The sequence below is a fragment of the Falco cherrug genome, chromosome 20 (genome assembly GCF_023634085.1).
Source record: "Falco cherrug isolate bFalChe1 chromosome 20, bFalChe1.pri, whole genome shotgun sequence".
In the NCBI taxonomy this organism is placed as follows: Eukaryota; Metazoa; Chordata; class Aves; order Falconiformes; family Falconidae; genus Falco; species Falco cherrug.
In genome coordinates this window covers 3,989,030-4,016,955 of record NC_073716.1, presented here as the reverse complement: position 1 = coordinate 4,016,955, position 27,926 = coordinate 3,989,030, and the positions used below count along the sequence as shown (strand labels likewise).

The 27,926-nt window shown below is 70.2% G+C and overlaps 2 protein-coding genes across 4 annotated transcripts; one reads left to right on the top strand and one right to left on the bottom strand.

Moving 5' to 3' along the window:
- Positions 1–214: 214 nt before the first annotated feature.
- On the top strand, positions 215–24,108 carry RARA (retinoic acid receptor alpha). Of its 3 annotated transcripts, none has more exons than XM_055697676.1 (9): positions 215–359; positions 7,519–7,825; positions 19,799–19,947; positions 20,033–20,174; positions 21,181–21,341; positions 21,427–21,603; positions 21,696–21,900; positions 22,134–22,292; positions 23,361–24,108. In XM_055697676.1, the coding sequence occupies exons 2-9, from the start codon at positions 7,648–7,650 to the stop codon at positions 23,570–23,572; spliced, it is 1,383 nt and encodes a 460-aa protein (XP_055553651.1). In that variant the 5' UTR covers positions 215–359; positions 7,519–7,647; the 3' UTR covers positions 23,573–24,108. The 3 variants fall into 3 exon arrangements, with proteins under 3 accessions (XP_055553651.1, XP_055553650.1, XP_055553652.1); XM_055697675.1 differs by having other exon boundaries at positions 216–359; positions 7,516–7,825; XM_055697677.1 differs by lacking the exons at positions 215–359; positions 7,519–7,825 and adding an exon at positions 13,932–14,240.
- A 726-nt stretch (positions 24,109–24,834) lies between these two features.
- Positions 24,835–26,141, bottom strand: GJD3 (gap junction protein delta 3). Its single transcript, XM_055697615.1, has 2 exons — positions 26,062–26,141; positions 24,835–25,739 (listed from the first exon to the last, which is right to left on the bottom strand). The coding sequence occupies exon 2, from the start codon at positions 25,730–25,732 to the stop codon at positions 25,004–25,006; it is 729 nt and encodes a 242-aa protein (XP_055553590.1). The 5' UTR covers positions 25,733–25,739; positions 26,062–26,141; the 3' UTR covers positions 24,835–25,003.
- Between the last annotated feature and the right edge of the window lie 1,785 nt (positions 26,142–27,926).

The following is a 27,926-nucleotide window of genomic DNA, read 5'->3' as shown; positions in this document are numbered from 1 at the left end:
AATGGGGCACCGCCCCGGCGGCGCCCCATTGGCTGGAGGGGCGTGGCGTGGGCGTGGCCGGCGGAAAGGGGCGTGACCTCCTCCCTCGCTCCCCCCCCCCCGCCCTCCGCCACCGCCGCCGCCGCCGCCCCGCCCGGCCCAGCCCCGGGTAAAGTTTCCCCGCGAGCACATGACTCGCAATGGCCGCGGCCGCCGCTCGTTAAGCGCCCCCCCCCCCCCCTTCTCCCCGTTACCCCCCTCCCCACCTCCTTCTCCAACCATCCCCTCAGGCCGGGCTATACCGGCACCTCCGCCGCCATGCAGCCACCACCGGGAGCTTCCCGGTTGTAAGGATCCCGGTGGGAAGTCTCCGTGAGCAGGTAACGAGTGCGCCCCCCCCCCCCCCTCCCCCGGATCCATCCGTGGATCCCTGCTGGGAAAAGGCGGGGGGGGGAGGGATCCGTTGCGGTGGGACACAGCGCGTCGTGCCGGTGTTTGGGGGGGGGGTTCGCCGCGTTCGGGGGGGGTGGGTGCTGTCCCGCCGTGCAGCCGGGATTCCCCTCACCGCCCCCCCGGTGGGTGCGGAGTGCTGGGGTGTCCCCGCCCCGGGTGGGGCTGCTGGGGGGTCCCAGGGCTGTGGGTGCCCCCCCCCCCCCGCGACGTCCGGGAGGCAGCGCTGGGGATCCCCCGTCGGTAAAGCGGGGGGATCCTGGGGATCCCCCTCGCTGGGACTCGGCGGGGGGGGGGGGACGCCGCCTGGCTGGGGCTACCGGTAGCCCCGAGGGGCAGCGTTGCCCCCCCGCCGCGGCTCCGGAGCGTGCCTTTACCCCCGCCCTTCCCCGGGCTTGGCGGTGCGGGGGGCCCCCCATTACCGGTGCTGGACACCCCCCCCATTACCGGTGCTGGGTCCCCCCTCCCGGAGCCGGCTTGCTGGGTGCTCCCGCCGCACCCCCCCCCCCCTCCGCCCCGGGGGGCACCGCCGCCGCGGGGGCTGCAGTCCCACCCGCGGGGGGGCCCGAGCCACCGCCGCGGAGCCGGTTGCTGGTTGCGGGGAGCCCCCCCGGATCGCCCCCCCCATCCCCATGGGCCGCCGGTGCGCGCAGCCACGGCCCCCCCCTGCGGCGGGGGCGGGGGGGGGGACGGACCGGAGCCGCTTCCCCTTTTGGGGTGCGGGGGGGACCGGGCCTGGCGGCGGGGCCCGGCGGGTGAGCGGGGCCGGGGGGCGACGGGGCCGGGGCCGGGGGGCGGGAGCGGCGTCTGCGCCGTTTCCTGGCCGGCGGGCGGAGGAAGCCATCGCTCTCCGCGGCTGACAGGGCGCTGGCGGGGCGGGGGGGGGGCCGCCCCGGGGGGCGCCGACCACCGCCTCCCCCTCCACAGCAGACCCCCGGGGTTACTGGGACCCCTGCGGGCTGGGTTGGGGGCTGCCCCACCGGTGCTTCCCGCGGGGGGGGGGCGGGGGCAGCCCCCAGGCACGGCGGCTGAGGCAGGGAGGGGGGGGAGCCGCGGCAGAGCCCCCTGCCCGCTGTGGTGGTGGTGTCCCCAAAGCAGTGCCGCTGACCTTTGACCTCGTTGGGTGGCAGGGGCCATGCGTCGGCCCGGCGAGGGGACACAGGGGGGTCCCCTCGCCGCCGGGGTGGCCGTCCTGCTTGGGGGTGCCGGGCAGGCTTCGGCCGGGGGCCCTGGGCCCAGCACCCGGAGCGCCGGCCTCTGTGCCGGGATTAGCGGGTGCTGGCGCAGGGGCTTAGCGGCCCAACGGCCACTGCTCCCGGGCCATATGTCACCTGTGGGCCTCGCACCCTGCCCTTGGGGGTGACCTTGCTGCGGCGCGGGGACATGCGTGGCCCAGCGGGTGCTGGCACCGGGGATGCCGGTGGGTGCCCGGTCCCTTCATCTGCTCCCCCCGCGGGTGACGCGGCTGCCACCAGCCAGGACAGCAGGGAGCAGGGCAGTGCCCCGTGCCGCGTCCCCCACTGCCGGTGGGTGCCCTGGCATGCCCGCCGTGTCCCCGGTGCTCGGTCCCGGTGAGCCCGGGGAGGGCCCGTGCTGCCGCCTGCCCTGCGGCGCTGGGATTCACCAGCTCCGCGGCTCCGGCTCTATTTATAACCAGGAGGCTCTGGCATGTCAACGTGCCGCGCTCGGCTGTGCCGGCGGCGGGCAGAGGGTGTCCTGGGCCACCCGCGCCGATGACAGCGCTGTCACCGAAAGAGCAACTGGGCTCTGGTGTCCCCCAGCCCTTGGTGGGGTGCTACCGCAGCACTTCGGGGTGCCCCACACTGGTGGAGCTGTGGGGTGCTCACAGCGCATCCCTGGAGCCCCCCGACACCCTGGGCACCCCTGTGCTGCAGCGTGTCCCCCCCCTCCGTGGCAGTGCCAGCCCTGGGGCTCGGGGGGAAGGGCTGCGGTGCCAGCAGGCGCGGGGGGGGGGGGGGGCTGCGATCATATCTGCGGTGACACATGTGCTGATTACGGAAAATGGGTTAATCTCCCTGCGGCTGGAGGCGGCTTAGCAGGGGGGTGGCTCGTGGCAGGGCCCGGCGAGGGGCCTCGTGCGCCTGCCCTGGCCTCTGCCATCCCTGGCTGAGCCGCCACTGCCAGGCTGTGACCAGGGCCATGGCAGTGCCACACGGCCGCGTGCCGTGCCACGGGCCTGCTCACAGTGCGGTGGGTCACGGCGCCTGTGGCATGCTGTGGTTTGCCCCCCCCCCCCGCCCCCAGGTACGCCAGGTCGCAGTGCTGCCCAGCTTGCTCCCAGCTCCCCAGAGCTGGCCCAAGCCGGGGGCACGGTGCCACCAAATCCCGGTGTCCGGGGGTGCTCTGCGACTGCCTGCCCGCTGCGGCCACCCATGCCAGCCCCGGCCGCCGTGTCCCGAGCAGCCCCGTGCTGCGGGCCGGCGGCGCAGCCAGCTGCACTTGTCTGCCGGCTGTCGCCGAGCCAGAAAGGGCTGTCTGGGGCCTCGCTGTTCCCGGCACGCCATTCCCAGGGCGCCGGCTGTGCGCGCTGCATCCAGAGCTAAAAACAACCGGGGCCGCCGTGAGCCGCGCCACCATCCTGCAGCTTCCCGGGAGCCCGCAAGGAACCGGGATGGGGCACCCCGGGAGTGGGAGTGGGACTGTCCCGGCAGGGCTGCGGGACCTGCGGTTCCCTAGGCTTGTCCTGAGGGTCAAGGCTGCACCGTGTGGGGGGGGAGCCCGGCTGGGACGTGGGTTTGCCCCCCTGCAGCACCAGGGTGGGGGGTCCCCAGGGTGCTGCGGTGTGAGGGGCTGGGGGGCCGACTGGGCCTTTGGGGCTGAGCTGGGCTGGCTCGCTCCTTCCAGGATCCGGCAGGCCGGCACCCATGGCATCACTGGTGGCGGCAGCGGCGTGGCAGGGTCCTGGGGGCCGTGGCAGGGGCCGTGGCACCTGTTCCCACAGAAGAATGGCGTGTCTGGCGACGGGTGCAGGAGATGTAACCGGAGTGGCGCGTTCCCGGCGTAACCGGAGCTGGTCCGGCCTCGACAGGTGGAATTTCAGTTTGTGGCGCCCAGCCGGCAGCGGGATGTGGGGGTGCCGGGGTGAGGACCCACGCCACGGGGCTGGCGGCCGCTCCCTGGGGTGCCTCTGTGCCCCCACAGAGTGGAAAGGCCAGCATGGGCACCATCCCTGCCGGCAAGGGCACCGTCCGCCCCGGCCAGCGTGGTGTCCCCGGCCCTGCGTCTGCGCTGGGGGAAGCAGTGTTGGCCAGGCCAGGCGTGGGTTGGTGCTGGGACGTGGTGGCACCGGTGCTGCGCAGGGACCTGGGTGTGCTGCTGGCCCCCGACAGCAGCGTGCAGGTCCTGGGGGCCACGCTAGCCCTGGCACCCCCGGATCCCCTTGAAGAGGGGCTGCGGGCAGCTCTGGCCCCGGTGCGTGGCGGCTGTGCCGAGCGTGTGCCGCTGGCTGCGGCCCTGCCGCCGCGCTGGGGCATGATTCACGCCTGCCCGGGGACGTGAGAAACGTGACGGTGACTCACGGCCCAGATGCTGTGGGGATATGGGGAGGGGGTCTCACCCGGCGGCCCTGCCAGGGGGGCACCTCACAGCCCCTGCACGGTGCTGGTGGGGCAGGGGGGGCAGTGGTGGTGGGGGGCAGCCAGTCTCTCGGCCTCGCGTGTGAGGCCACCCCAGGTCGGGCGCTGACAGCAGCGAGGAAACCGCAGGCAGCGACCGCACAGCGGCTCCGGGCGCTTCCTGCCATGCCCGAGAGGCTGCCAGCCCGGGGGGGCCACCCTGCTCTCCCTGCACCGGGGGGCACGGCACCCCCTGCCTGCTTCTGCCCGGGGCGGCTGGCCACCCGGGTGTCCCCGGGACCTGTCCCGGTGAGGATGGGGGATGTGGGCAGCAGCCCCCTGACAGATCTGGGTGTCAGAGTGGGCTGGCAGGGGGCTGGGATGGGAGGGCTCCAGGGTGGCAGGGGAGCAGGTGACGGGCTCTGGGGTGGTGGCAGAGCAGGGGCGCGGGGTGGCAGGGAAGCAGGGTGACGGGGCTTCAGGGTGGCAGAGCTCTGGGGTGGCAGGGAAGCCAGGGTGGCAGGGACTCCATGGTGGCAGGAGAATGGGGTGATGGGCTCCGGGGTGGCAGGGGAGCAGGGGGACAGGTTCTGGGGTGGCAGGGGAGCAGGGTGACCAGCTCCAGGGTGCTGGGGGCTCTGGGGTGGCAGGAGAATGGGATGACGGGCTCTGGGGTGGCAGGGGAGCAGGGTGATGGGCTCCAGGGTGTTTGGGGCTCTGGGGTGGTAGGGTTCCAGGGTGACAGGCTCTGGGGTGGCAGGGGGCCATGGCAGCCGGGCTGGGGCTGAACTGAAACCTGGCCGCCTGGGAATCGAGAGTGGCGAGGGGAAGCTGCGGGCAGGCGCGCGGTGCCCACAGGCATGACAGGAAGGGCTTGGTCGCTGCCCGCTGCCCTGCCAGGCACCCCAGAGCAACCCCGGCCCCGTTTGCCCCCGCAGTGCCAGGGGGGGCCAGGGCGGTGCCCCCGTGCACCGGCGTGTCACATCCGGGTGCTGGCACTGCCATCACCCTGTGCCCTGGCAGGAAGCACGGCTGGCTTTGGTGGCACTGGGGCTGGGGGTGCTGCCTGCACCGGGGGCTTTCGGGGAGCTGGTGGGGTGGGATGGGGGGATGCTGCCTGGCCCCCTTGGCAGGCAGGGCTGGGGGTGGGGTGGGTGTCATGGTGCCGCCGTTGCGGTGCTGCCGTCTTGGTGCCACCATCCCCGCTGCTCTGCCGTTAGCGTTGGCCATGCCAGGCGCAGGGGAGCAGAATGCAGCCCTGCCCCGGTGTGGGCAGCGAATCCAGCCGGGGGCTGCGTTTTGGGAAGGAATCCCTTTGGGGGGTGTGGGGTGGGCTTGGTGCCGCGTGTGGGGTCAAGGTCAGAAGGCAGCTTGGGCAGCAGTGGTCCCCCATGGCCATGCCGCTGCTGGCGCTGGGAATGGCTCCGGTCTGTGCATCCGTGCGTCCATCGGCTCCCGGGGGCCACCCCGGCCCGGGTGGGAGGTTCCTCGTGGCTGGATTTGGCCCGAGCCCCGTGGCAGTGTTTTCCGCGGGGCTGGAACAAGGCGCTGGATTCCAGGAAGCTCCAGGCCTCGTCCAGCTCCTGCCGGGGACTGGAGGAAAAGGCGCCGGGGAGGGTGAGCGTGGGCCCCCGCCAAGGGGCTGCATGGCCCCTGGCCCCACGCTGCTGCCCAGGAGTGGGACCCCCATTTGGGACCCCTGGGATAGCCAGACCCCCCCCCCGGTCAGGGGGAAGCCATGTGCCAGCATCTGTGCCAGCGCCGGGGCCCGTGGGGGCTTCTCTGGGCTGCAGCTCTTCCTGCCCACGGAGACCCACGGGAGTGGGGCTGGCAGTGCCCCCTGGACCCTCCTGGCTGCTGCTGGTCCTGTGGGACGTTGCGGGGGAGGGTCCAGCAGCCGCCAGCCGGGTTTGGGGTGCTCGGTGGCCAGGCCGGCGGTGCTGGCCTCGCTCGGTCCCAGGCCGGTGGCGTGCAGGGGGGGGGTGCGGGAGCGGGTTGAGTAATTGGGCCCCGGCGTGGCTGGCGCGGTGCCCGGCGAGCGCTTGGCACCGGCAAACATAAACAGTTCTTCCCGCGCCTCCCTCCCCCCGGCTCCCCCCGGCCAGCGCGGCTTGGGGGCCACGGCCCGGCTGGGGGGCCACGGGCAGCCCCTGTGCCGTGGGGCTGGGGTCCCTGCAGTGCCATGTGGGGACCCTGCTCGAGGTCTGTCCCCTCCCTGGTGCTGAGCCGTGGGTGCTGGGCTCGGGTGGATGCTGACCCGGTGTCCGGCACTGTGCCCATGGGAATCTTGCGCAAGCTGCAGCGCCCAGCGGGGCACCCTGTGCCAGGGGGGGGACACACAGATGTGACACCCACCCCAGCTACTGCTGGGTCCCCAGCCCGGGCCAGCCAGACTGTGGGTCTCCCCATAGGTCCTCCAGTGGGTCCCCATCATGGGGGGCAGCGGTGGGGCTGTGGGTGCGAGGGTGAGGTTGGGGGTCCTGCTGCCAGTGGGTGCACCCAAGTGGGTGCTGGGGGGGCGGGCAGGGCCATGCCCATCCCGGCCCCTCCCCAGCGCCTCGCCGGGCGGCCCAGCCTTGTTCCTCTGGATCCTTTTCCGCCTCCGCGAGGCCGGGAGCCAGCACTCTCGGCAAATAAACAGCCCCCGCCGGGCCCTGCGCCAGCGCTTAAATAAACAGCCAGCCCGGGATTGTGAAAGCCCCGTGCCCCCCTTCCCACCGCTGCCCCCCAGCCTGGCCTGGGCCCTGGGGTCCCTGCCCCGCTGGGCTGCTGTGGGAGCTGCCGCCACCGCCCAGCACACGGCACAGCCTGGCACATGGCACGACGGGCAGAGCCCAGCCCTGTGGCGCTTGGCCAGGCTGAGCCCCCCAGGTGCCGGTCCCGGTGGGGTTGAGCCCCCTCCCACCCTGCAGCCGGGTGGCTGAGCCCCGTGGCGCTCGGTGCGGGCATGGGGGGAGCGGAGCCCGAGTGGGCGCGTGGCCGTGACAGCAGAGCCGGGCTGGAGCAGAGCCGCTGTCCTCAGGGGACCCTGGTGTGCCTGTGCCCCCCCCCCCAACCTCCCCTGGCTGCCTCATAGCCCCCTGTGCTGGGCCAAGGGGTGCTGCCCCCCTGGCACCCCCCATGCACCCCTGAACCCAGGCCGGACCTGGGGGAGGGGGGCAGGTTTGCGGCCGTCGCGTGGCCCCTGGCCTTGAGGGGGTGCCCTGGGGGGCCACAATGTCCCCATGCCGTCCCCCTGTGCCCTCGCCCGCTAAGCTGGGATTAGTGACCTGGGCCTGCCAGGCCCCGCCGGTCCCGGTGTCGTTAATCTGGGGGATTGTCGTTAATCTCGCGGGGAGCGCCGGGCCCGGCCGGCTGCGCCCTCCTGGGGCCGGGAGGGGATGTGACCCTTGGGGTGGGGGGTCTGGGGAAACTGAGGCACAGCTGGTGGGTGCCACCTCGGGGTTGGGGCCCTGGGTTTCCCAACCCCTCTGCTAACCCCCCCCTCTTTGCTCTCCCCCCCTACCCCCAGCAGCATCGCAGGAGCCAGCGCCACCAGCAAGGACAGCCGCCGGGCATTGGGGTGCCCACGGGCCCCATGCTCTGCTCGGGCCCTGCGCCCCGCGCCTGAGAGCTCCCCCCCGCCACGCCGGAGACCCCCACCATGGCCAGCAACAGCAGCTCCTGCCCCACGCCTGGAGGGGGGCACCTCAATGGCTACCCTGTGCCCCCTTATGCCTTCTTCTTCCCCCACATGCTGGGGGGGCTGTCGCCGCCCAGCACACTGGCTGGCATCCAGCACCAGCTGCCCGTCAGCGGATACAGCACCCCCTCACCTGCCAGTGAGTACCGCGGCCTCGTGGGGGGGTGGGGTGGGACCCCCAGTGAGTGGGACCCCCAGTGATGGGGGGGGGTGTGTGGACCCCTCTGTGCCGGGGTTGTGGAACGTGGGTACAGACCCCAGGCTGCTGTTCTGGCGCCGCTCTGTAACCTGCCCAGGGTGGTGGCACGGGTGAAGGCAGCTGGGGGGTCTCCCTGCTGTCGGCCACCGCATCGCCCACCCATGAGGAGCTGTGTTTGGGGGGCACTGGCACGTTGGTGGGAGGGAGGCGAGCGCCGGGTGCTTCTCACTGTGTGTCCCCATTAGTGCTGCCGCTGGGGAAACTGAGGCAGGGAGCGGGCAGTGGCACCTGGCGGGGTGTGTGTGTCAGTTAATTGCTGCTGTGTGGCCGCCTTCGTTAATGGCCGTGTTTATACCCCGGCTGTTAACGGCCCAGCTGGCCCTGGTTAGGGGCCGTTGGCTGTCCCCGTCCCCGGCACCCACCGCGGTCAGGCTGGCGGACGGGGGGCTCCGTGGTGATGGGCGGCTCGGTGGTGGCGGGGGGCCCGGTGTGGCGCTGCGTCCCCACGGCGGCTCTTTGTTCGCCGGCGGCGCGGGGGCCGCCCGTGGGGGAGGCGATGAAGGCAATCATCGCGTCTGCTCCTGATTCAATTTCCCCCTGACAGGGTCGTCCATCACGGCCCCGGTAATCACCGCCCCGCCGCGCCGGCAGCTGGGAGCCATGGGCGGTGGGCTCCGGGCCGGGGTCCTCCCTGCGCCGTCACCCCCCAGCCCTCAGCGTGCCTCAGTTTCCCCGAACCCCCGCTGGGTGCCACGGGGCAGCTGCTGGATCCTGCCACCCCTGCGGATGGGTGCCATCGCCGTGCCACCATGGGTGCCCCGCGGCGCCCGCCGTCGGGGAGGTCCCCGTGGGTCGGGGTGTGGCAGGGCCCCTCCGGCACAGCCCTGGCCCCGGGGGACGGTGCAGGCCCGGGCAGGGCCGGCCCCGGGTGCTGTCCCCCGCCGGAGCCGCCCCGGCGGCGGTGGGACCCAGTGGGACCAGTTCAGCGACTGGGTGTCGGCGGGTGGGGCCCCTCCTCCGCGCTGGCTCTGGGGCCATTCCCGCTGCGCAGTGTTGTGGGAACGGGTCGGGGGGGGCCACCTGTCCTGTCCCCCCCCCGTCCCCCCCCCATCTCTACACTGGGGCTGGGGTCCATGGGCAGGGCTGGGGGTTGCCCTGGGGCTGATGGCAACCGGGTGAACCGTGCCTCAGTTTCCCCTTGGCCTTCCCTGCTGGGGTGCCCGGGGGTCCCGGGGGACACAGGGAGTGGGGGCACCGTGTTTGCACCCCCCCGTAGCACCCGTACAGCCGGGTGGGTGTCCTGTGTGTAGGTCCTGCAGTATTTGGGGTGTGCCCACACGAGGTGCCCCCGCTCTGGCTCCTGGTGGTGGGGCCAGCAAGGAGGTGCTGGGGTCTGTGTCCCAGCTGGGAGGGGGCCTGGGGGGCTGCGGAGGGGCTCAGTGCGGGCCCCCCCCCCCCCCCCGCCCCGTGTCCAGCCCACCACCGGCCCGCCCTCGCCAGATGTGTTGCAGCTGTACGGCCCCGGGGCTGATCCGGCTGGGACCTCCTGGGGGTGCAGATGCCCCCCCGGGGTTCAGATAGGCACCCTGCTGGGTCTGTGGGTGTCGGGATGGGGAGCCGGGGGGGGCAGTGGGGCTGCAGGGGTGCTGCCGGGGCCGGATCGGGCCCCTGCGGTGCTGTGTGCTTTGCCCTTGGCATAGATTGGCCATATCCTGTTTGTGGTGCTGGGGGCTGCCCTGCCCGCTGGGGGTGCGGGGGGGCCTCCTGCACCCCCCTGGCCTGAGGAGGGTGTCCCTTAGTGCCGGTGTCAGAGCGCCTGGCAAAGGGGAAGTGAGTGGAGGTCCCTGGGGATCCCTGGCATTGCTCCCCCCACCCCCTCCCCCCGGCCCCCGATGTGGGGCACCCCAGGGTGGGTGGGGGGCACCGGGGGACACCCAGGGTGGCTGTGGGGCCTCTCTGCGTTCACAGTTGCGTGTGGGCATAAGTGAGCTCACATGGTGAGTGTGCACACTTGGGGGGGGGGGGGGGGGGGGGGCTGTGTGTGCATGCCTGCCTCGTGCAACTGCGTGTGCATGGAGCTGCATGTCCACGGTGCTGTGCGCGTGCGCTGTCGGCTGTGCATGCCCGTGTGCGCACGCCTGTGTGTGCACACCCACGTGTGCACGCTGGGCTGGGCGCGCGCGTAGCCAGCGTACACAGGGCTGAGCGGCCGTGCGGGGGGGTGAGCGCGCGTGCACGCAGTGCCAGCCCCCCCCCCCGTGTGTGTGTCTGTGCCCGCAGTGCACGTCGCGGGGCCGCCGGTGTGCCCGTGCCGCGTGTGTGCATGTGTGGCGGTGCCAGCGCCGTGCCTGTGCCCTCATCCCTGTCCCAGGGGCTCTGCGGTGGCCTCTTGCCGTGGGGTCTGGTTGGCCCTGGGGGTCCCCTCCCCGCTGCTGGCCCAGGCGGGGGTCTCGGGGGGCTACGGCAGATTTCTGCCCACTGCCCCACAAGGGGCTCCCTGGGCTGCCACCCCCAGCCCACCCTCCCTCTGCCCTGGTTCCCAGGCCTGGCTGCGGGAATCGGGACCCCGGTGCGGCCCCCTCCCCTGCAGCCGGGCCCCCCCGACCCCGCTCTGGGCTGCCGGGACGGGGGGCCCCGCGGCCGGGCCCGGCGTGTCACCCTACCCGCTGGCTCCGATTTCCTCAGCGCTGCAGCCGCTCCCCCGCAGCGCCCCGTAATTAATTAATTTTTAAAAATTAATGAGCAAAACGTGCTCCCTGCAGGCCGGGGGCCGTGGGCAGGGGGTGGTGGGGCTGGGGGGCCCCTCTCGGGGCCGAGGCCGGGGAGTCCCTGTGGGGTGCGGTGCTGGGGACCCCCTGGCCCCCCCATCGCCGCCCTGGGAAGATTGATGATGCTGAGCTGGGCGCTGGGCCCCCGCGCCTGGGAAAGCCCATTACGGCGGAGGTTTTCTATCACTGTCACGGGGGCCGGGGGGAGCCGCCTGCGCCGGCCGGGAATTTGCCGCGCTCAAAAGCCACTGAAGGGGATAAATGGGGTCTTTTGAAGTGGGTGGAGGGGAGGGGGGCTGCAGGGCCCCGAGGTGCTGGCGTGATGCTGGGGGGAAGGGGCCGGGGCCAAGCACCCCGTAACCCAGGCTGGGGGGGGGGGTTTTGCGTGGGGGTCCCCAGCATCCCTGCCCACGTCCCGTTGTCCGCTAGGGCTGTGACCCCGCAGTCCCCGAGCTGCCCGCTCCAGGTACAGCGGTGTCCCCCATGGTGTCCCCATGGGGTTTGTGGCTGGGTCTCCATCATGCTCGTGGGGGCATCTTGTGTTCCTCGGAGCATCAGTGACCCCCCCACCAGTGTGGCCAGCAGGAAGCGGGGCTGGGGGGTGCTCTTGATTGGGGGCCCCATTCTAGTGTCGCCCCATTCTAGTGTCACCCCATTCCAGTGTCACCAGGCACAGAAGTGTCCCCTGGCGTGTCCCCATGGGGTTTGTGGCTGGGTCTCCATCATGCTTGTGAGGGCATCTTGTGTTCCTCGGAGCATCGGTGACCCTCATGAGTGTGGCCAGCAGGAAGCAGGGCTTTGGGGTGCTGCTGAGGGGCCCCATTCCAGTGTCACCCCATTCCAGTGTCACCAGGCTGCTGGTGGGGCAGTGGGACAAGGTGCTGGGACAGATGGGGCGTCCCCATCCCCCTCGTGCCGTGGGACTGCGTGCAGAGCGCTCCCCTCGCCCAGTTCCTCTTGGCTTCTGCATTAAGGCTTTGGTTTTTTTTTGGTTTTGGGGTTTTGGTTTTTGTTTTTTTTTTTGTAATCTCTGTTTCTTCCTGTAGCCACCGGCGCGGGAGGGGAAGCGCTGCCCGGTGGGATGGCCACCGGCCTGCGTGCCATGGCCAGCCGTGCCACAGCCCAGCCGTGCGGTGCCATCGGCCTGCGTCCCCTCCGTCCCCTCCGTCCCCTCCGTCGCAGCCACATTCTTTCCAGCGCTGGTAAATGAGTCAAAGCAGACATTTGTCATGTTCGCTGCAGGAAGTTGGAGGAGCGCTGGGCTTTTGTTCAGAAACCTGCTGGCTAAGCAAAGCCTTTGACTTTCTATTATTATTTAAACAGGCGCTGCTGATCCGCAGCGCAGGCACACACGCACACACATGCACACACATACACATACATACACACGCACACGCCTCCCGGCCTTTTTTCTTATTCTGGTTGGTTTTGTTTTTGGGGTTTTTTTGTTTTGTTTTCCTCCCCTTTCCTCCCCTCTCTTTGGGGGGGCAGGTTGGGAATGGAAGTGGGGCGGCCCTGGCTGCTCACTTTGGGGCCGGGGCTGGGGGTGCTGCTGGTGTGTGCAGGGCTGTGGCGTGTGGGTGTGCAGAGTGTGCCCGTGCTGGCGAGAGCGTGCCCTCGGTGTCGGGGTGTGTGTGCACGCACAGTTCTGTGTGTGTGTATTGCCCTGCATCCTGCATACTGCTCTGTGTGCACACACGCACATGCACACACGCTTGCACACGTACATCTGCTCGTGCACGCTCCCTGCTTGCTTCATGTGGCTGTGCAGGGCTGGCGTGTGTGGTAGTGCCCACATCTGCCCAGCTGTGCACATGCATGTGCTTCTCCTGTCCCTGGGCCCTGCAGCACCCTGGGCACAACTGTGGTGGGCAGTGCCAGGCTGGGGCACCACAAACCCTTGTGGGGTCCAGAGGCTCCGTGCCCGCTGTGGAGTGGCCGTGCTGGTGCTGCTGCGGTGTTGGAAGCAAGGGTAGTGGGTGAGACGAGACGGTGAGACGGTGCAGTGGGGAGGTGGCACTGCCAGTGCCTGTCCTACCAGCCCGGCTGGTGGCCACTGTCCTTGGTGCGGGTCCATCCTTGGTGTGGGTCAGTCCCTGTCTGGGTGCAGGCAGCGGTGCTGAGCCAGCTGTGCTGCGTGGGGTGACACTGGTCTGTGCTGCCACTGCTTGGTGGCCCCAGGAGGGGCCCTGGCTTTGGGGCGTCAACTCCAGTGGGGGCATGTACATGGGCAGCGTGGTGGGGAGGGCTAGTGTGTTGTTCTCTGCCCTCATGGGCCACATGCAAGCACATGCGTGTGCAGTGGGGCTGTGCACATGTGCAGATCCAGCAGGGATGTGCTCAGCTGTTGTATGTGACACCATGTCCCCACCAAGCACAGCATGTATGTAAGTGTGCAGAAGGAATGCACATGTGTATGTGCACACAGGACAGCCTGTGTGCACATATGTGCACACGCATACACGCATGCACACGCACACACCCCCACCACCATGCAGGGGTGTAGTGGGACCACACACAGGCCCTCTGCCGCAGGGATGCCAACAAGCACATACCCTATCATGCAGCAGGAACATGTGTGCACACGCAAGCACACATGTGTGTAGTGGGGGTGTGCATATGCACACACACAGATCCAGTGGGGCATGCTTGGCTGCTCCTTGTGCTTGGTGGGGACATGGTGCCACACACATGTACGTGTGTGCAGAAGGAATGTGCACGTGTGTGCGCACACAGGCTGTCCCACGTGCACCCACGCGCAGCCCCCACACGCAAGGATGCAGTGGGGGCACACGGGCCCTTCTGCAGCGGCGATGCAGACAGGCACGTACCCCATCGCGCAGCGGGGACACGCATGCACATGCATGCACACCCACGCGCACACGCCTGTGCGCCCCCCGGGCCCCCCAGTGCGGTGGCACCCGCACCCCGGGGGGCGGCCGGGGGTCAGGGCGAGGTGAGCCCTTCCCCGCCGGGTTCACCCGCAGTTCACCCGCATCCCATTAGGCAAATGAGCCGCGGCCGCCGGGCAGCCCCCGGGCCCGGGCAGCCCCCGGCCCGCTCCCGCCTGGCGCTGGCCGAGCGGAGCGGAGCGGGGCGGGGGGGCGGCCCCGCGGCGCGCAGCGGGTTAAGGCTGTGGGGAGGCGGCGGGTGTCGGGAGGGACCGGGGCTGCCGGAGCCGCAGAGCCGGCGGGGCTGCGCCTTCCTCCCCTCCCCCTCCTCCTCCTCCTCCCCCTCCCCCTCCCGCCGCCGCCTGCCCGGGCGCGGAGCGGAGCGGCGGGGCCCCGCTCCCCGGCTGAGCGGCGGCGGGGCCATGGCAGCGCGGCGCGGGGCGCCCCGGGGGCCCGGCCGCCGGGGGGGGGGAGGCCGCTGAGCGCCCGGGGCCGCCCCCACCGCCGGAGCGGGGGAGCCGCCCCCGCGGCCCCGGGCCATGTACGAGGGTGCGGCGGTGGCGGGGCTGCCCCCCGGCCCCTTCCTCCGGATGGATTTCTACGGGCCGGGCCGGGGCTGCCTGCTGCCCGAGCGCGGCCCCCCCGCGCCCCGCGGCGCCCCCCGCCGCCCCCCGCCCTGGAGCAGCTCCGGCCGCTGTAGGTACCTGCGCCCCGGGGGCGGCCGGGCCCCTCACTGCGGCCTCGGGTGCCGGCCGATCGGGGGCGGGGGGGGGCGGGCGGCGGGGATGGGAGCTGGGGGCTGGGGGGGGATGGGTGCTTGGCGCGGCGGGAGGGGCTGAGCAGGGTGCTGGGTGCTGGGCCGGGGGGTGCTGGGCTCAGCCCCCGTCCCTCCCCGCCCGCCCCATCGCGGGCCGAGCTGTGCGCAGATGCCGCCGGCTCGGCCATAAACAACCCGCGTCCCATTTCGGGGGGAGCCGCGCCGGGGCTCCCCTCGCACCCCCTTCCCGCGGGGGGGGGGGGGGGGGGGGGCCGCGGCAGCGCCAGCTCCACCGGGAATTTCATTCCCTCCTGATAAGGGCTCCGACAAAATCCAATTAACTACAGAGCCGCTGCGCCTGCTGCTGCTGCTGCTGCTGCTGCACGGGTGGAGGGGGGGCGGTAGCGTGGGGCCCCCCCCCCGGCCACGACCCTGCCAGGGATCGGGGTGCCCCCCTGGGCTGGGGTGTCCTGGGTGCTGGTGTGGGGCTCGGCCAGTCCCGCTCCCACTGGTGGGATCCTGCCCTCTGTCCCTGGGGGGGTCACAGCACAGTGTCCCCCGGGGGTCCCCCACTGTCCTTGGGGACGGGCATCCCCCGGTGCTGTGGGGCGTGGAGGGCGCGCGGGCGTGGGGTGGGCGGTGGGTGCCCGCAGGGGTACAGGCATCGCACCCCCAGCTGCTGGCTGGCCCGGGGGCTGTCACCCCACGGGGGGCACAGGGCCCTGCTGAGCTTTGTGCCCACTGCGCAGGGGGGCTCTGGAGGGGGTCCCGTGCCCCCCCCCCCCCAGCGGGCGGCCACCCAGCCTGGCCTGGCTCCCAGGGGCCACCAACGCCATAACGGCCTGGGGAAAGTCCTGCCGGGCTCTGCTGGACTTTCACCCCTTCCACAGGGTGGTGGTGGGGTTGCCTCGCTCCTTGGGGGGGCAGCGAGCCCCTCTCCCCGTTGCTGGTTCCCCCTTCCCGCGGCGGTGGCTGGTGCGGTGCCTTGTGGCTGGTGCTGGGGGGTAGGGGGGGGGCTGCAGCCATGGCCCCCGCCGTCTCGCTCCCCCCATTGTCTCAGGGCCGCTCGACCTTTCCGCTGGCATCAGGCATGAGCATGGCGTGAGGGGCCTTTGTCTGCAGCTGGGGACGGTGGGGGGCTGCTGCGGGGGCTGCTGCTGCCTCTGCAGGGGGGGCTTGACTTTGGAGCCCCCCAGGGCCAGCAGGGTGCAGGCAGGGCCTGGCGGGGGCTGCGTGGCCCAGGCTCCAGTACCATGCCCTTAGCGCAGCAGGACACCCACCCCCCCCCGACCCCACTGGGGCGGTGCTGTCCTCAGTGGGGCAACTGGAGGCCACCCCCCCGCCCCCCCCCCCATGCCCCCAGTCCTGCGGGCGAGGGGCTGCCTGGCCTGAGCCCCTTCCCTGTGGGCTGCAGCTCTGCGTGGACACGCAGCTGCGGTGCTGTGCAGGGCCCCTGGCCCGGCCAGGACACCTCTGGGCTCTGGTCACGGTGACCATGACCTGGCGGGCGCGTGGGTGACGGGTGCTGGCGGGACTCCCTGGCAGGGTGCCCCGTTCCCTACGTCACGTCGAGGTGCCGTGTCTCCCCAGCCCGGAGATGCCAGCCTGCGGCATGCCTTAGCGGTGTCGGGGGCGGCCGTGCCGTGCCTCAGTTTCCCCAGAGACAGCTGTGGCTGTGGCTGGGCTCTGCCCAGCGGGGCTGGCCCTGAGGTGCTGGCTGCTGGCCCGGCGCCGGTGCTGCCCTGCCCGGCGGGACGCCGTCTCGCTGGCGCAGGGGGAAGAGCTGCTCCTTGGGGCGTGGGGGGGTGTGGGGGGGTGTGGGGAGCCCTCCTGACTCTGCAGCGGGGCCTGGGGACACCCCCACACCACAGCTGGGGAAACTGAGGCACGAGGCGGTTCCCAGGGGGTAGTGGAGGGGCTCGCAGGAACCCACCCAGTCAAGCGGGCATCCCGTGCCACTGTGGGTGGTGCCTGGGGGGGGGGGGTCTCGTGGGGGGGGGGGGGGGGGCGGTGTGCGTATGTGGGGTTGGGTTGTGCGTGGGCACCACCCCACTGGGCACAGGGTGCCCTCGTGTGAGCCGCGCTCCGTCACCCCGGGCTGGCCGGTGGCACGCAGCCAGCGCAGCGCTGTGGCGCGGGGGGGGTGGGGTGGCGGCGCAGCGGATGGGGGGGAGAGTTGGGGTGGCAAGGACCCCAGTGCTGGTGGTGGGCAGGACCCCTGGGTCTGCTGGGCAGGGTGCCCCATGGGGACCTGGCAGGGTGGCAGCGCCCGGCGGGCTGAGCACCGTGCCCAGGGGCAGGACTGGGCACCCCCCAGCAGGGCACCCCGGCTGCTGGGACCCTCCTTTCCCCCCTCCCGTGCTCCCAGAGAGGTGCAGGAATTCAGGGCATGTGGGATCCTCGTCCCTGGGTGGGCGCCCACTGTCCCGCCTGGCACAGCACCCCTCGGGGTGGGCTTTCCTCTGCACCCCCCGACTCCAGAGCCCTGCGCCCCATCCCGGCTCTGGCCTGGGAGCGATGGCCGGTTGTTGGGGGGGGTGGCAGCAGCCCAGTCTGCTGTGCCCCCCCCGGGCCCTGGCAGGCGGCGTGGCCCCGCGGGCGCTTTCCCACGCCAGGGCGGGGGTGCCGGGTGTCGGGGTGCCCCGGGGTCCCTCGGTGCGGGCAGGAAGCGGCCGGCGGGGCGGCTGGCGGGGGCGGCGCGTTCGCCCGGGGATGCTGGCGGAGCTGCAGCATCTGGTCTGCAGCTGGGCTCTGCTTCCTCCGGGCGGGGGGGCGGGGGGGCCGCCTGCATCCCTCCTGTTCCAGGAGATGGGGCTGGGGGAGGGGAGGGAGCCGGGACAAACGGGGTCCCTGGGGTCCCCAGCCAGACCTTCCTGCACCCAGCCCTGCAGGAGCAAGGGTGGTTTGCACCCATCCTGCCCGCTCAGCACCTTTGGGTGCTGCTCTGTGTCCACCTCCTGCCCCGCAGGGGTGCGAGGGGCGCCCAGGCCTGATGCCAGGGTGAGGGGCTGGCTGCGGTGCCTGTGGCCCCGTCCCCACCCTGGTGGCACGGCGGTCCCTTCGATGGTGGCAGCGGTGGCGGGGGATTCCCGTGGCGCTGGCACAGCCGTGCCTGCCTGGGGACGCCAGCGTGCGCCGGCGCGTGGGGGGGGGGGGAAGCGGGGTCCCCTCCCCCCCTCCGCACCCAGCACATCAAAATCTTGTCAAATCTGCATTTTGTGAGTGCAGCTCTTCACGAGGAAGTTCTTAAATTATATAAAAGAGGCGATAAATTATAGACGACGTTCGCTCAGTCACTTTAATGGCTCCGCTCCCTCGAGTGGCAGCGGTGATTTATTCAGTGCCGCCCGGGAAGCTCTGCCCGGCTTGCTCGCCTCCGCACCCCGCTCGCTCCTACTGCACCCCGAGCGCTCACCTCCGCACCCCACATGCTCGCATCCCACCCCGCACGCTCATGTCCCACCCTGCGCACTCGCCTCCGCACCCTGCACACTCCTGTCCCACCCTGCACGCTTGTATCCCACCCTGCACACTCCTGTCCCACCCTGCACACTCACCTTCACACCCTGCATGCTCGCCTCCCTGCTGGCTGCACACTCGTATCCCACCCTCACGCCTCCACACCAGCACACCCGTATCCCACCCGCACGCTCATCTCTGTGCCCTGCACGCTCGTATCCCACCCCCACACTTGTATCCCACCCCACAATCACCTCCGTGCTGGCACACTCGTGTCCCACTCTGCACACTTGTATCCCACCCTGCACGCTCACCTCCGTGCTGGCACGCTCGTATCCCACCCTGCACACTCATATCCCACCCTGCACGCTCGTATCCCACCCTGCACGCTCGTATCCCACCCTGCACACCCGTATCCCACCCTGCACACTCATATCCCACCCTGCACACTCGTATCCCACCCTGCACGCTCGTATCCCACCCTGCACACCCGTATCCCACCCTGCACACTCATATCCCACCCTGCACACCCGTATCCCACCCTGCACACCCGTATCCCACCCTGCACACTCGTATCCCACCCTGCACACCCGTATCCCACCCTGCACACCCGTATCCCACCCTGCACACTCATATCCCACCCTGCACACCCGTATCCCACCCGCACACTCACCTCCGCACCAGCATGCTCACCCGTCGCCGTTGTGCGGGGCAGGGGGACGAGCACAATGGGGTGGGTGGCTTTGTCCCCACTGTCCCCCTCCCTGGCCCCGTCTGCACCCAGGACCACTGCACGGTGGTGGCACAGCCAGGCTGGGGACCCCCACCCATCATCCGTCACCCTCCCGAACCCCAGCACCCCGCAAGGACCCCCCCTTGGCTCAGCTCGGGGTGGGTGTGGGGTGGGTGCCCCTGGCCTGTCCCCGCAGCACCCTGAGTGTGGCGGGGCCCTTTTTGGGGTGCAGGGGCTGGGGGGGCGGGGGGGGGCCGGGACTCCCCCGGCGGGCCAGGCCTTTAATATCCTGTTTGACTGGTTCGCTTGGCTCCGCTGCAGAAAAACATTCGCAAACATCCCGGAGCAGCCGGGGAGCGCTTAACCCCTGCCTGGCTGCACCCCGCACCGGGGACTGCACCCCGCCTGCACCCCACCCCCCCATGGCTGGGGCTGTGCTGGGGTGGGCGACGGGGCTCATCCCGGGGGGCTCGGGCATCTTCCGGGTGGTCCTGGGGGGCAGGAGCGAGCTGGCATGTCCCATGAGGTGCTGGGGTGAGACACATCCCGTGGGATGTTGGGGTGCAGGAGGGAGCTGGCACACCCCATGGGATGTTGGGGTGCAGGGGGGGGCAGACGTGTCCCAGGAGATGTTGGGGTGCAGGGGGCACGGGCTGCACCCTGCGGGCTGGCGGGGCCGTTGCAGCACGTGGTGGCTGGGGCTGCCTGCTGCAGGGATGGGGCCAGCGCTGCCCTCGGGGCTGTCCCCCATGGGGGGGCCATGGGGTGCCAGCGGGGTGCTGCCGTGCCCGTCCCCTCTGGGGGGGCCCTGCCACCGGCTGGGGGGCAGCGGGCAGGCCCGGGCTGTGCACACATGTGTGCCCACACGTGCAAGCGTGTGGCACTGCCCCCCACCCCCCTGTCCCCCGCCCCCTGCCCTGGCCCTGCACCATGCTGGCCCCACGGATGCCATCAGTGCCGCCCACACGGGGGGCTCCTGGGATCCCAGCTTCTTTCTTTTTTTTTTTTTCTCTTTTTTTTTTTTTTTAAATTTTTTTTTTTTTGTCTGCCTGAATTCCACATCGTCTCTGTGGCCTGGAAATGTCAACTTGCATCTTCCCAGCTCACGTCCTCTCCCCGCTGGCCCCGTGTGACCTGGCCCCGTGGTCGGGCAGGGCTGGGGTGGGCAGCGCACGGGGGCTGCCGGGACCCCTGGCCCCAGGGGTCAGCCCTGGCGCTGTCAGGGGGTGCAGGACGTGGGGGTCCCCACAGGGCCAGCCCTGCCTGGGGGTCTCGGTGCCCTGAGTGCCATCCTCTTCCCTGCAGCGGTCGAGACGCAGAGCACCAGCTCAGAGGAGATCGTGCCCAGCCCCCCCTCGCCCCCACCCCTGCCCCGCATCTACAAGCCCTGCTTCGTCTGCCAGGACAAGTCCTCGGGGTACCACTACGGGGTGAGCGCCTGCGAGGGCTGCAAGGTGAGAGCTGCCAGCACCCCATGGCGGGGTCACCGTCCCCTCGGGTCCCCAGTTGGGCACTGACTGGGGTCTGTGGGGTCCCCAGGGCTTCTTCCGCCGCAGCATCCAGAAGAACATGGTGTACACGTGCCACCGGGACAAGAACTGCATCATCAACAAGGTGACGCGCAACCGGTGCCAGTACTGCCGCCTCCAGAAGTGCTTTGAAGTCGGCATGTCCAAGGAGTGTGAGTGTGATTGGGGACGCGAATGGGGACAGGGATGGGGACAGGGACCGGAATGGCATGGGGATGGAGACGGTGATGGGATGGGGACAAGGATGTGGTTGGGGACAGGGCAGTGATGGGGACACCCTGCCTGTGTGCAGCCGGGGGGGGGTCTGGCCACAGTTGGCCATCCCGGCAGCCCCAACCATGTGCCCAGCAAGGCCCTGGGGGGGGATGGGGGGGCCCCCCTAGGTTTGTGTCGCAGCCTGGCTGTTGCCTGGGCAACGCATGATTGATGATGTCAGAGATAAATGATGCTGACGAGGCCTCCCGGTGCCTGCGTGCCAGTTGTCATGGTGCCCGGCTGTACCCCCTGTGCGACGCGGCATCACCGGGGGTGGGTGACCGGGGGTGATGGCTGCTGGGGCGCAGCTGCACACCCCCCCCCCCGCAAGCCCTGCCCCATCTGCCTGCCCCTGTGGGGCATGTGACCCCCTGGGAGGGGGCTGCCAGCTGCCGGGGGGGGCCAGGCACAGCCGGGGGTGGGTTCAGCATCCCAGGGACTGCATCTCACCCTGCACTGAAGGGGGCTCCTGGCCCCCCCAGCCCACAGAGGCTGATCCCTGCTCCCCCCCCCCCCCATCTCAGGCGTCCTCTGCACACCCCCGTGACGAGCGCGGTGCCTCAGCTGCCATTTTCTCTCTGTGGTGTTTTTCGCCGCTGTATCGGCACTGCAGAGCCGAGCTGAGCACTGTCCCCAGGGCAGGGGGTGCGGTGTTTCCCCCCTCCCACGGGTGCTCTGTCACCCCTAATTGCCTCCTAATGACCTGAGGGCTTATTTAAAGGAGAGCTGCGAGGGGCTGGTGGCTCCGCTGGCCGTTTGTCACCGCGGCTGATCCCGTTGCTGGTGGCAGGGTCCTCATCCTGCCCTGGGCAGGGGAGGGGAGCGCGGTGGAGCTGACCCCCACCCCGGGCAGGGGCTGGGTGGCAACGGGGCTGGGTGACGCCGACCCTGCTGTCCCCGCAGCCGTCCGCAATGACCGGAACAAGAAGAAGAAGGACGTGCCCAAGCCGGAGTGCTCAGAGAGCTACATCATCACCCCCGAGGTGGAGGAGCTCATCGAGAAGGTGCGCAAAGCCCACCAGGAGACCTTCCCTGCCCTCTGCCAGCTTGGCAAATACACTACGGTGAGTGTCGGCGGGGGTCTGGGGGGTCCTGGGGAGCATGGCAGCCCCCCCCGGCGGGCCCTCACCCCTCTGCCTCCTGCCGCAGAACAACAGCTCGGAGCAGCGGGTCTCCCTGGACATTGACCTGTGGGACAAGTTCAGCGAATTGTCCACCAAGTGCATCATCAAGACGGTGGAGTTCGCCAAGCAGCTCCCCGGCTTCACCACGCTCACCATCGCCGACCAGATCACCCTCCTCAAAGCCGCCTGCCTCGACATCCTGGTGAGGGCAGGGGCTGGGCTGGGGACAGGGCTGGGGAGGGGACACCAGGCTGAGCGCCCCCCGTGCTGTGCTCACCCCCACCCCACCCCCAGATCCTGCGGATCTGCACGCGCTACACGCCGGAGCAGGACACCATGACCTTCTCGGACGGGCTGACGCTGAACCGCACGCAGATGCACAACGCCGGCTTCGGGCCCCTCACCGACCTGGTCTTCGCCTTCGCCAACCAGCTGCTGCCGCTGGAGATGGACGACGCCGAGACGGGGCTGCTCAGCGCCATCTGCCTCATCTGCGGAGGTGGGTGCTGCGGGGGGTTACAGGGACAGGCACCCACCCGGCGCCCTGGCAGACCCCCGGCACCTCCTCCCCAAATGGCTGGATCAAGCAGCCCCCCAAGTGATGCTCTTTGCCACGACACAGCCCACCCCGGTGACCCCCCCACCGGGAGCTGGGCTGTATCCGTACCCACGGGGGAACGACAGGATGCGTGCTGCCCCCCCGTAACTACTGTTGTCCTCCCCCCTCCTCAGACCGCCAGGACCTGGAGCAGCCCGACAAAGTGGACAAGCTGCAGGAGCCGCTGCTGGAGGCGCTGAAGATCTACGTGAGGAAGAGGAGGCCCAACAAGCCCCACATGTTTCCCAAGATGCTCATGAAGATCACAGATCTCCGCAGCATCAGCGCCAAGGGTGAGGGTTTTGGGGTGGGGGGGTGCCCTCCTGCAGCTCCGTGTTCTGGGGCTCAGCACCACTGTGGGGGGGGGTCCAGGTTGCTCATCCCCAGGGCACAGCATCCTCCAGAGGGGATGAGGGAGGGGGCACCCACAGCACCGTGTCCTCCAGGGACACTGGGGACGTGGCCACGTCCCTCGTCCTCAGCACCTGGTGGGGGGAGCAGAGCCGGGGGAGCTGGTTTGGGGGTGTGGAGTTGGGGGTACTGGGTTTGAGGGTGCTGGGTTGGGAACACCCGTTTGGGGGTGCCAGTTTGAGAGTGCCAGTTTGGGGGTGCCAGTTTGAGGGTCCTGGTTTGGGGGTCTGGGTTTGGGGGTGTGGATTTGGGGGTGCTGGTTTGGGGGTGCCGGTTCGAGGGTGCCAGTTTGGGCATGCCAATTTGGGATGCAGGTTTGGGGGGGGCTAGTTTGCAGGTGTGGATTTGGGGGGGCTGGTTTGAGGGTCTCAGTTTGGGGGTACCAATTTGAGAGTGCCAGTTTGGGCATGTGGATTTGGGGGTGCCAGCTTGAGGGTGCTGGTTTGGTGGTGCCGGTTTGAGAGTGCCGGTTTGGGGGTGCCGGTTTAAGGGTGCTGGTTTGGGCACGCCAGTTTGGGGGTGTGGATATGGGGGTGCCAGTTTCGGGGTGCCGGTTTGAGGGTGTGGATTTGGGGGCGCCGGTTTGGGGGTGCGAATTTGGGGGTGCTGGTTTGGGCACACCAATTTGGGATGCTGATTTGGGGGCGCCGGTTTGGGATGCTGGTTTGAGGGTGCCGGTTTGGGATGCTGGTTTGGGGGTGCCGGTTTGGGATGCTGGTTTGAGGGTGCCAGTTTGGGATGCTGGTTTGGGGGTGCTGGTTTGGGATGCTGGTTTGGGGGGTGCCGGTTTGGGGGTGCCAGTTTGGGATGCTGGTTTAGGGGTGCTGGTTTGGGATGCTGGTTTAGGGGTGCTGGTTTGGGATGCTGGTTTGGGGGTGCCAGTTTGGGGATGCTGGTTTGGGGGTGCCGGTTTGGAGGGTACCAGCTGCTGACCCCAACGCTTCCCCCAGGTGCCGAGCGGGTGATCACGCTGAAGATGGAGATCCCGGGATCGATGCCGCCCCTCATCCAGGAGATGCTGGAGAACTCGGAGGGCATGGACACGCTGGGGGGGCAGCCGGGTGGCCCCCGTGGGAGCAGTCTGGGACCCCCCCCGGGCAGCTGCAGCCCCAGCCTCTCGCCCAGCTCCAACCGCAGCAGCCCGGCCACGCATTCGCCGTGACCCGCGCCCGGCGCGCACCAGGACAGAGCCCGGCACGTGGCAGGGGGGGGCACCCCGTGCCTCGACCCTGGCTGCAGCCCCCACTGGGGCGGACTCCTCGGCAGCCCCCCCGCCGGCGCAGCCCCGGGACACCCCCCGCCGGAGCAGACCCCGCGGGGAGCCCTGCAGCCCCCGGCCCCCCTCCCGGCCCGGGCGAAGCACGTTGGTTGAGTCACATTTCAGGGGCGTGGGGGCCCTTGGCCGTGTCCCCGGGGGGGGACAGCCCGGCCCCACCAGCACCAGCACACACGGGAGCGCGACCACCAAGCCACCCCCCCAGTCCCGGCTGTCCGGCGGGGGGGGGGGGGGGGGAAGCCAGCCAGACCCCGCACGCCGAGGAAGCAGAGTCATTTAAAAGAGAAAAGAAAGCAAAGTATATATATATATAAATATCTATAAATATCTATAAATACGTTTTAAAACCTTTGTAAAAGTTTGGAGGGGTTTTTAGGCCTGTGCAGGTGATGGGGGCACGGTGGGTGCTGCCGGGGGTGGGGGGGTGGGGGGGTTGGGGGGTGGGGGCACACGGTTTATTATTATTAAATATTTTTTTTTGTTGTTGTTGAGATTTTAGTGGTTTTAGAGTCGGGGGGTGCTGGGCGGGCCCTGCCCTGGCCCCCCAGGTGGGGTGGGGGCTGTGGGGGTGTGCGGCGGTGCCAGCCCTGGCCTTGTGGGGAGCGGGGTCCGGCCCTGCCAGCACGGGGAGGATGGGGGGGGGGCGGGGGGGGGGGGGGGCTGGCTCCAGAATAAAGTTTATTTATTCTAGTGCCTGGCTCGTTCTTGCTGCAGGGGCAGTGGAGGAGGGGGGGGAAACACGGGGGGGGGGGGGGGGAACCAGGGGTGGGGGGGGGGCATGGTTGGGGCTGGGGCACCCCAAGTCCTTGGGGATTCTTTGCTGCAGGGGGGCACCCCAGGATCCCTCCATCTGCCCTGCCTGACTGGCCATCCCCAAAGGCTGGGTTGGGGCAGAAGCCTTTGGGGTCCCCCCCAGCACCCCCAAAGCTCCCAGCCCTGCTGCTGCTGTTGCTCCCCGCCCCCCCCCCTCCCCCCCTCCCCCCTCCCCCCTCCCCCCCCCCCCCCAGGAGCCGGCCCTGGCTCGCAGAGCCCCGATGCATTCATGACATCCTCAGTGCAGCGTGAGGGCAGCCCTGGCCGCTCCCCGGGGGGGGCTGGGGGTGTGTGGGGGGGTCAGGGCTGTCCCTGCTGCTGCACAGGGATGGGACCTGTTTGTTTTCCTTTTGTCCGTATTTTTTTTTCCCAGCAGCTGCCGGGTGAGGCCCATCCGCCGCCCACGACAGGAACCGGGGGCAGCGGGGCATGGCACAGCCGTGCACCCCTGGCACGGGCTGAGAACGGCCACAACTCGTGCCGGCGATGGCAGCCAGAGGCCGGCTACACCGTCAGGTCCCCACGCAGCGGGGGGCCGGGGGGGCAGCTGGGCTCCTGTAGGACCCCCGCCGGCTGCCCGGGGGCCGGTGCCCGCTCCTGGGGCCGGTGGCAGCACCCAGCCCGGGGCGGGGGGCCCTTGCGTAGGAGGTGGGCGAGCTCGGCCAGGCTGAGCAGCGCCGAGACCAGCCCCACCACGAAGTAGAAGTGGATGAAGACGGTTTTCTCGGTGGGGCGAGAGACGAAGCAGTCGACGCGGTGCGGGCAGGGCCGCCGGCGGCAGACGAAGAGCGGCTGCACCCTGAAGCCGTAGAGCAGCGCCTGCCCCAGCAAGAAGCCCAGCTCGGCAGCGATGCGAGCCACCACGCTGCCCACGTAGAAGGGCTGGAGGCGCCGGGCACGCTGACCGGGGGCCCCCCCGCGCCCCGGCTTGGCTGCCTGGTGCACGGCGAAGATGACGAAGAGGGCGGCGGGGGCTGAGAGCACGACAACGTGGAAGACGAGGAAGCGGTAGTGGGAAATGGGGAACGCGGCGTCGTAGCAAACGGGTTTGCAGCCCGGCTGCTGCGTGTTGCAGACGAATTCTTCCTGCTCGTCCTCAAAGACATCGCTGCCCACGGTGGCCAGGACCAGGATGCGGAAGAGGAGCATCACCACCAGCCAGAACCGCCCCACCATGGGCGAGTGCTCCTGCACCGCGTCCAGCAGCGAGCTGAGGAAGCCCCACTCGCCCATGGCCGCGCTGCGGGAGCGGGGTCAGCGCTGGGGGATGCTGTTCCCACCAGGATGGACCCCAGCGGGCAGCACGGCCCCCTCCAGCTCACCATCCTCCATGCCCCCATCAAACGCATTGCACTGTCCCCACTCCCAGGAGGGTGCCCAGGCAGTGCCAACCCAGCTCATCCCTGTCACGAGCGTCCCCAGGCCTCTGCTGTGCCCCAGGACTCGCTCCCCCCCCTGAGATGGGGCCAAGGACACCAGCTGGGGCAGGACCAGCAGCTTCCTCATCCCTTGGACCCCCCGGATCCCCTGAGCCCCCCAGCCTGGTGGGGTCACCCTGGTACCTGCGGAGGCTGCGGTCCAGGCGCGGCTGGCGCCAGCTGTCCAGGACTGTTCAGGACTGTCCGGTCCCTTGTCCGGCGGGGCTGGGATGACGGTCCCACAGCCACGCCTGGAGGCCTTTTAAAGAGACAGAGCAGCCGCAGGGGCACCCGGAGGGGAGGGAAGGGCTCGGCTCTGCCGGGGGGGGGGCCTCAAGGACAAACCCTGCCCCTGCCCCGGGGCCAGCAGCTTCCCAGGGGCACAGGTTGGTGCAGGGGGCAGCGGCCCCCCCCATGCAGAAATTCCCCCATTCCTTGGCCTACCCAACGCCCCAGGGCCTCAGGGTCCCAAGCCGCAGCACTCGGCCCCCAGAAGGCCCCCCCGGTGCTGGCATCGCCTCCCTGGCCCCGGCACAGCCCATTGCACCGGCTGCATTTGGCCCTGCGGCCTTGCCTGGGGCACCGTGCCCGGGGGATGCTCCTGGCTGGCACCGTCCCCGCTCTGGGACGCTGTGCCCAGGCTGTCGGGGCCACCGGGGGTCCCATGGACCGTCCTGGGCTGCCCCCGGCTCCGGCATGTGCTGGCAGGCAGAGCCACGCTGGCCGTGCTGCCCGGCAGCTGCGTGTCGGGGCTCTCATCGCCCCTGCCTGGCATGGGGGGGCCTTTGCCTGCGCCTCACTTTCCCTTTCTGCTAACTGGAGCAGAGCCCTGGCCAACACGGGTCACCCTTGGGCCCTCCTCACCCCTCGGGGACCGTGCGATGCCCACAGTGGTGCCCACTGCCCCACAGCTCAGCACCCCCTCCAGCAGCGCTCAGCATCCCCAGCGCCCCCAGTCAGGGAGATTTTGATGGAGGGAGGGAGGGACGCTGCGGTGCTGCCTCTGTGTGCTCATGCTCACACCGCTGGCTCTATACATACATTTGGGGTGACGCCGGGGTTACGGGGGCAGCTCCGCGGCCGGCGCGGTGTGGCCATGGCTTTGCCCTTTGCTGGGTGAGTTGTGACAAGGGATTCTCTGGCGCGCTTGTAGCAAGGGGAGCCGTAAATAGCACGGCCCCTCGGCAGGGACGCGCCAGAGATGCTCTCCAGAGCCCGGCAGTGGAAAATCTGACAGCGCTTTCCACACTTGACTGGGTTCCAGCAAAGCACCTCGGTGGCACCGATAGTGCCCGCGCCCGAGTGCCGCACCACAGCCGGAGGGGGCCGAGGGGGCCCGGGGGTTTGCCCGTTGCTCCTGCAGCCCTCAGCTCCTGTGTGCGGTGACCCACCAGCCTGGGACGGGGCCGGAGGTGGGTGTCACAGCTGGGTCCTTCGTCCCCCAGTGCCAGCCCAGCGGCCACCACCGGCTCCTGGTGCCTGCCAGCACGACGGCAGCCCCACGCCAGCCCTGTGCCGTGCGTTTTGGCGGTGTCCATGCCGCTCTGGAGGCCCCGGCGTGCTGCGCACCCACATGTGGGGGACACAGGACATGCCACCTGTCCCCCAGGGCTTCATTGGTGACCCAGATCCCTCCCACCGCGGGGATCCCGTGCACTGACCCCAGATTTCTGCAGGAGCCGAGCCCGATGCCAGCCCCCTGGCAAGCAGCAGCCCCCCGGGGCACAACTCCAGCCCAGAGCACAAACCCTTTGCTGGCGAGTGAAACCCCCCGGCCCGGGAGCGTGGGGCAGCAGCAACTTCAGCCACTGTTCACCCGCGGCCGGCGCAGCAGCGGAACATGGGGCAGGTGCCAGGTACCACAGGGGTCTTGGCACGAATTTGGGAACCTCAGCAGCGGCGTAGGGCAGCGGGTCCATCCAGCCGGTGGTTTTGCAGAGCCACAGCCTCGCAGCGAGGGACCGGCAGGGAAACAGAGCGGGCAGCACCCGAGCTGTCCCAGCGGGCAG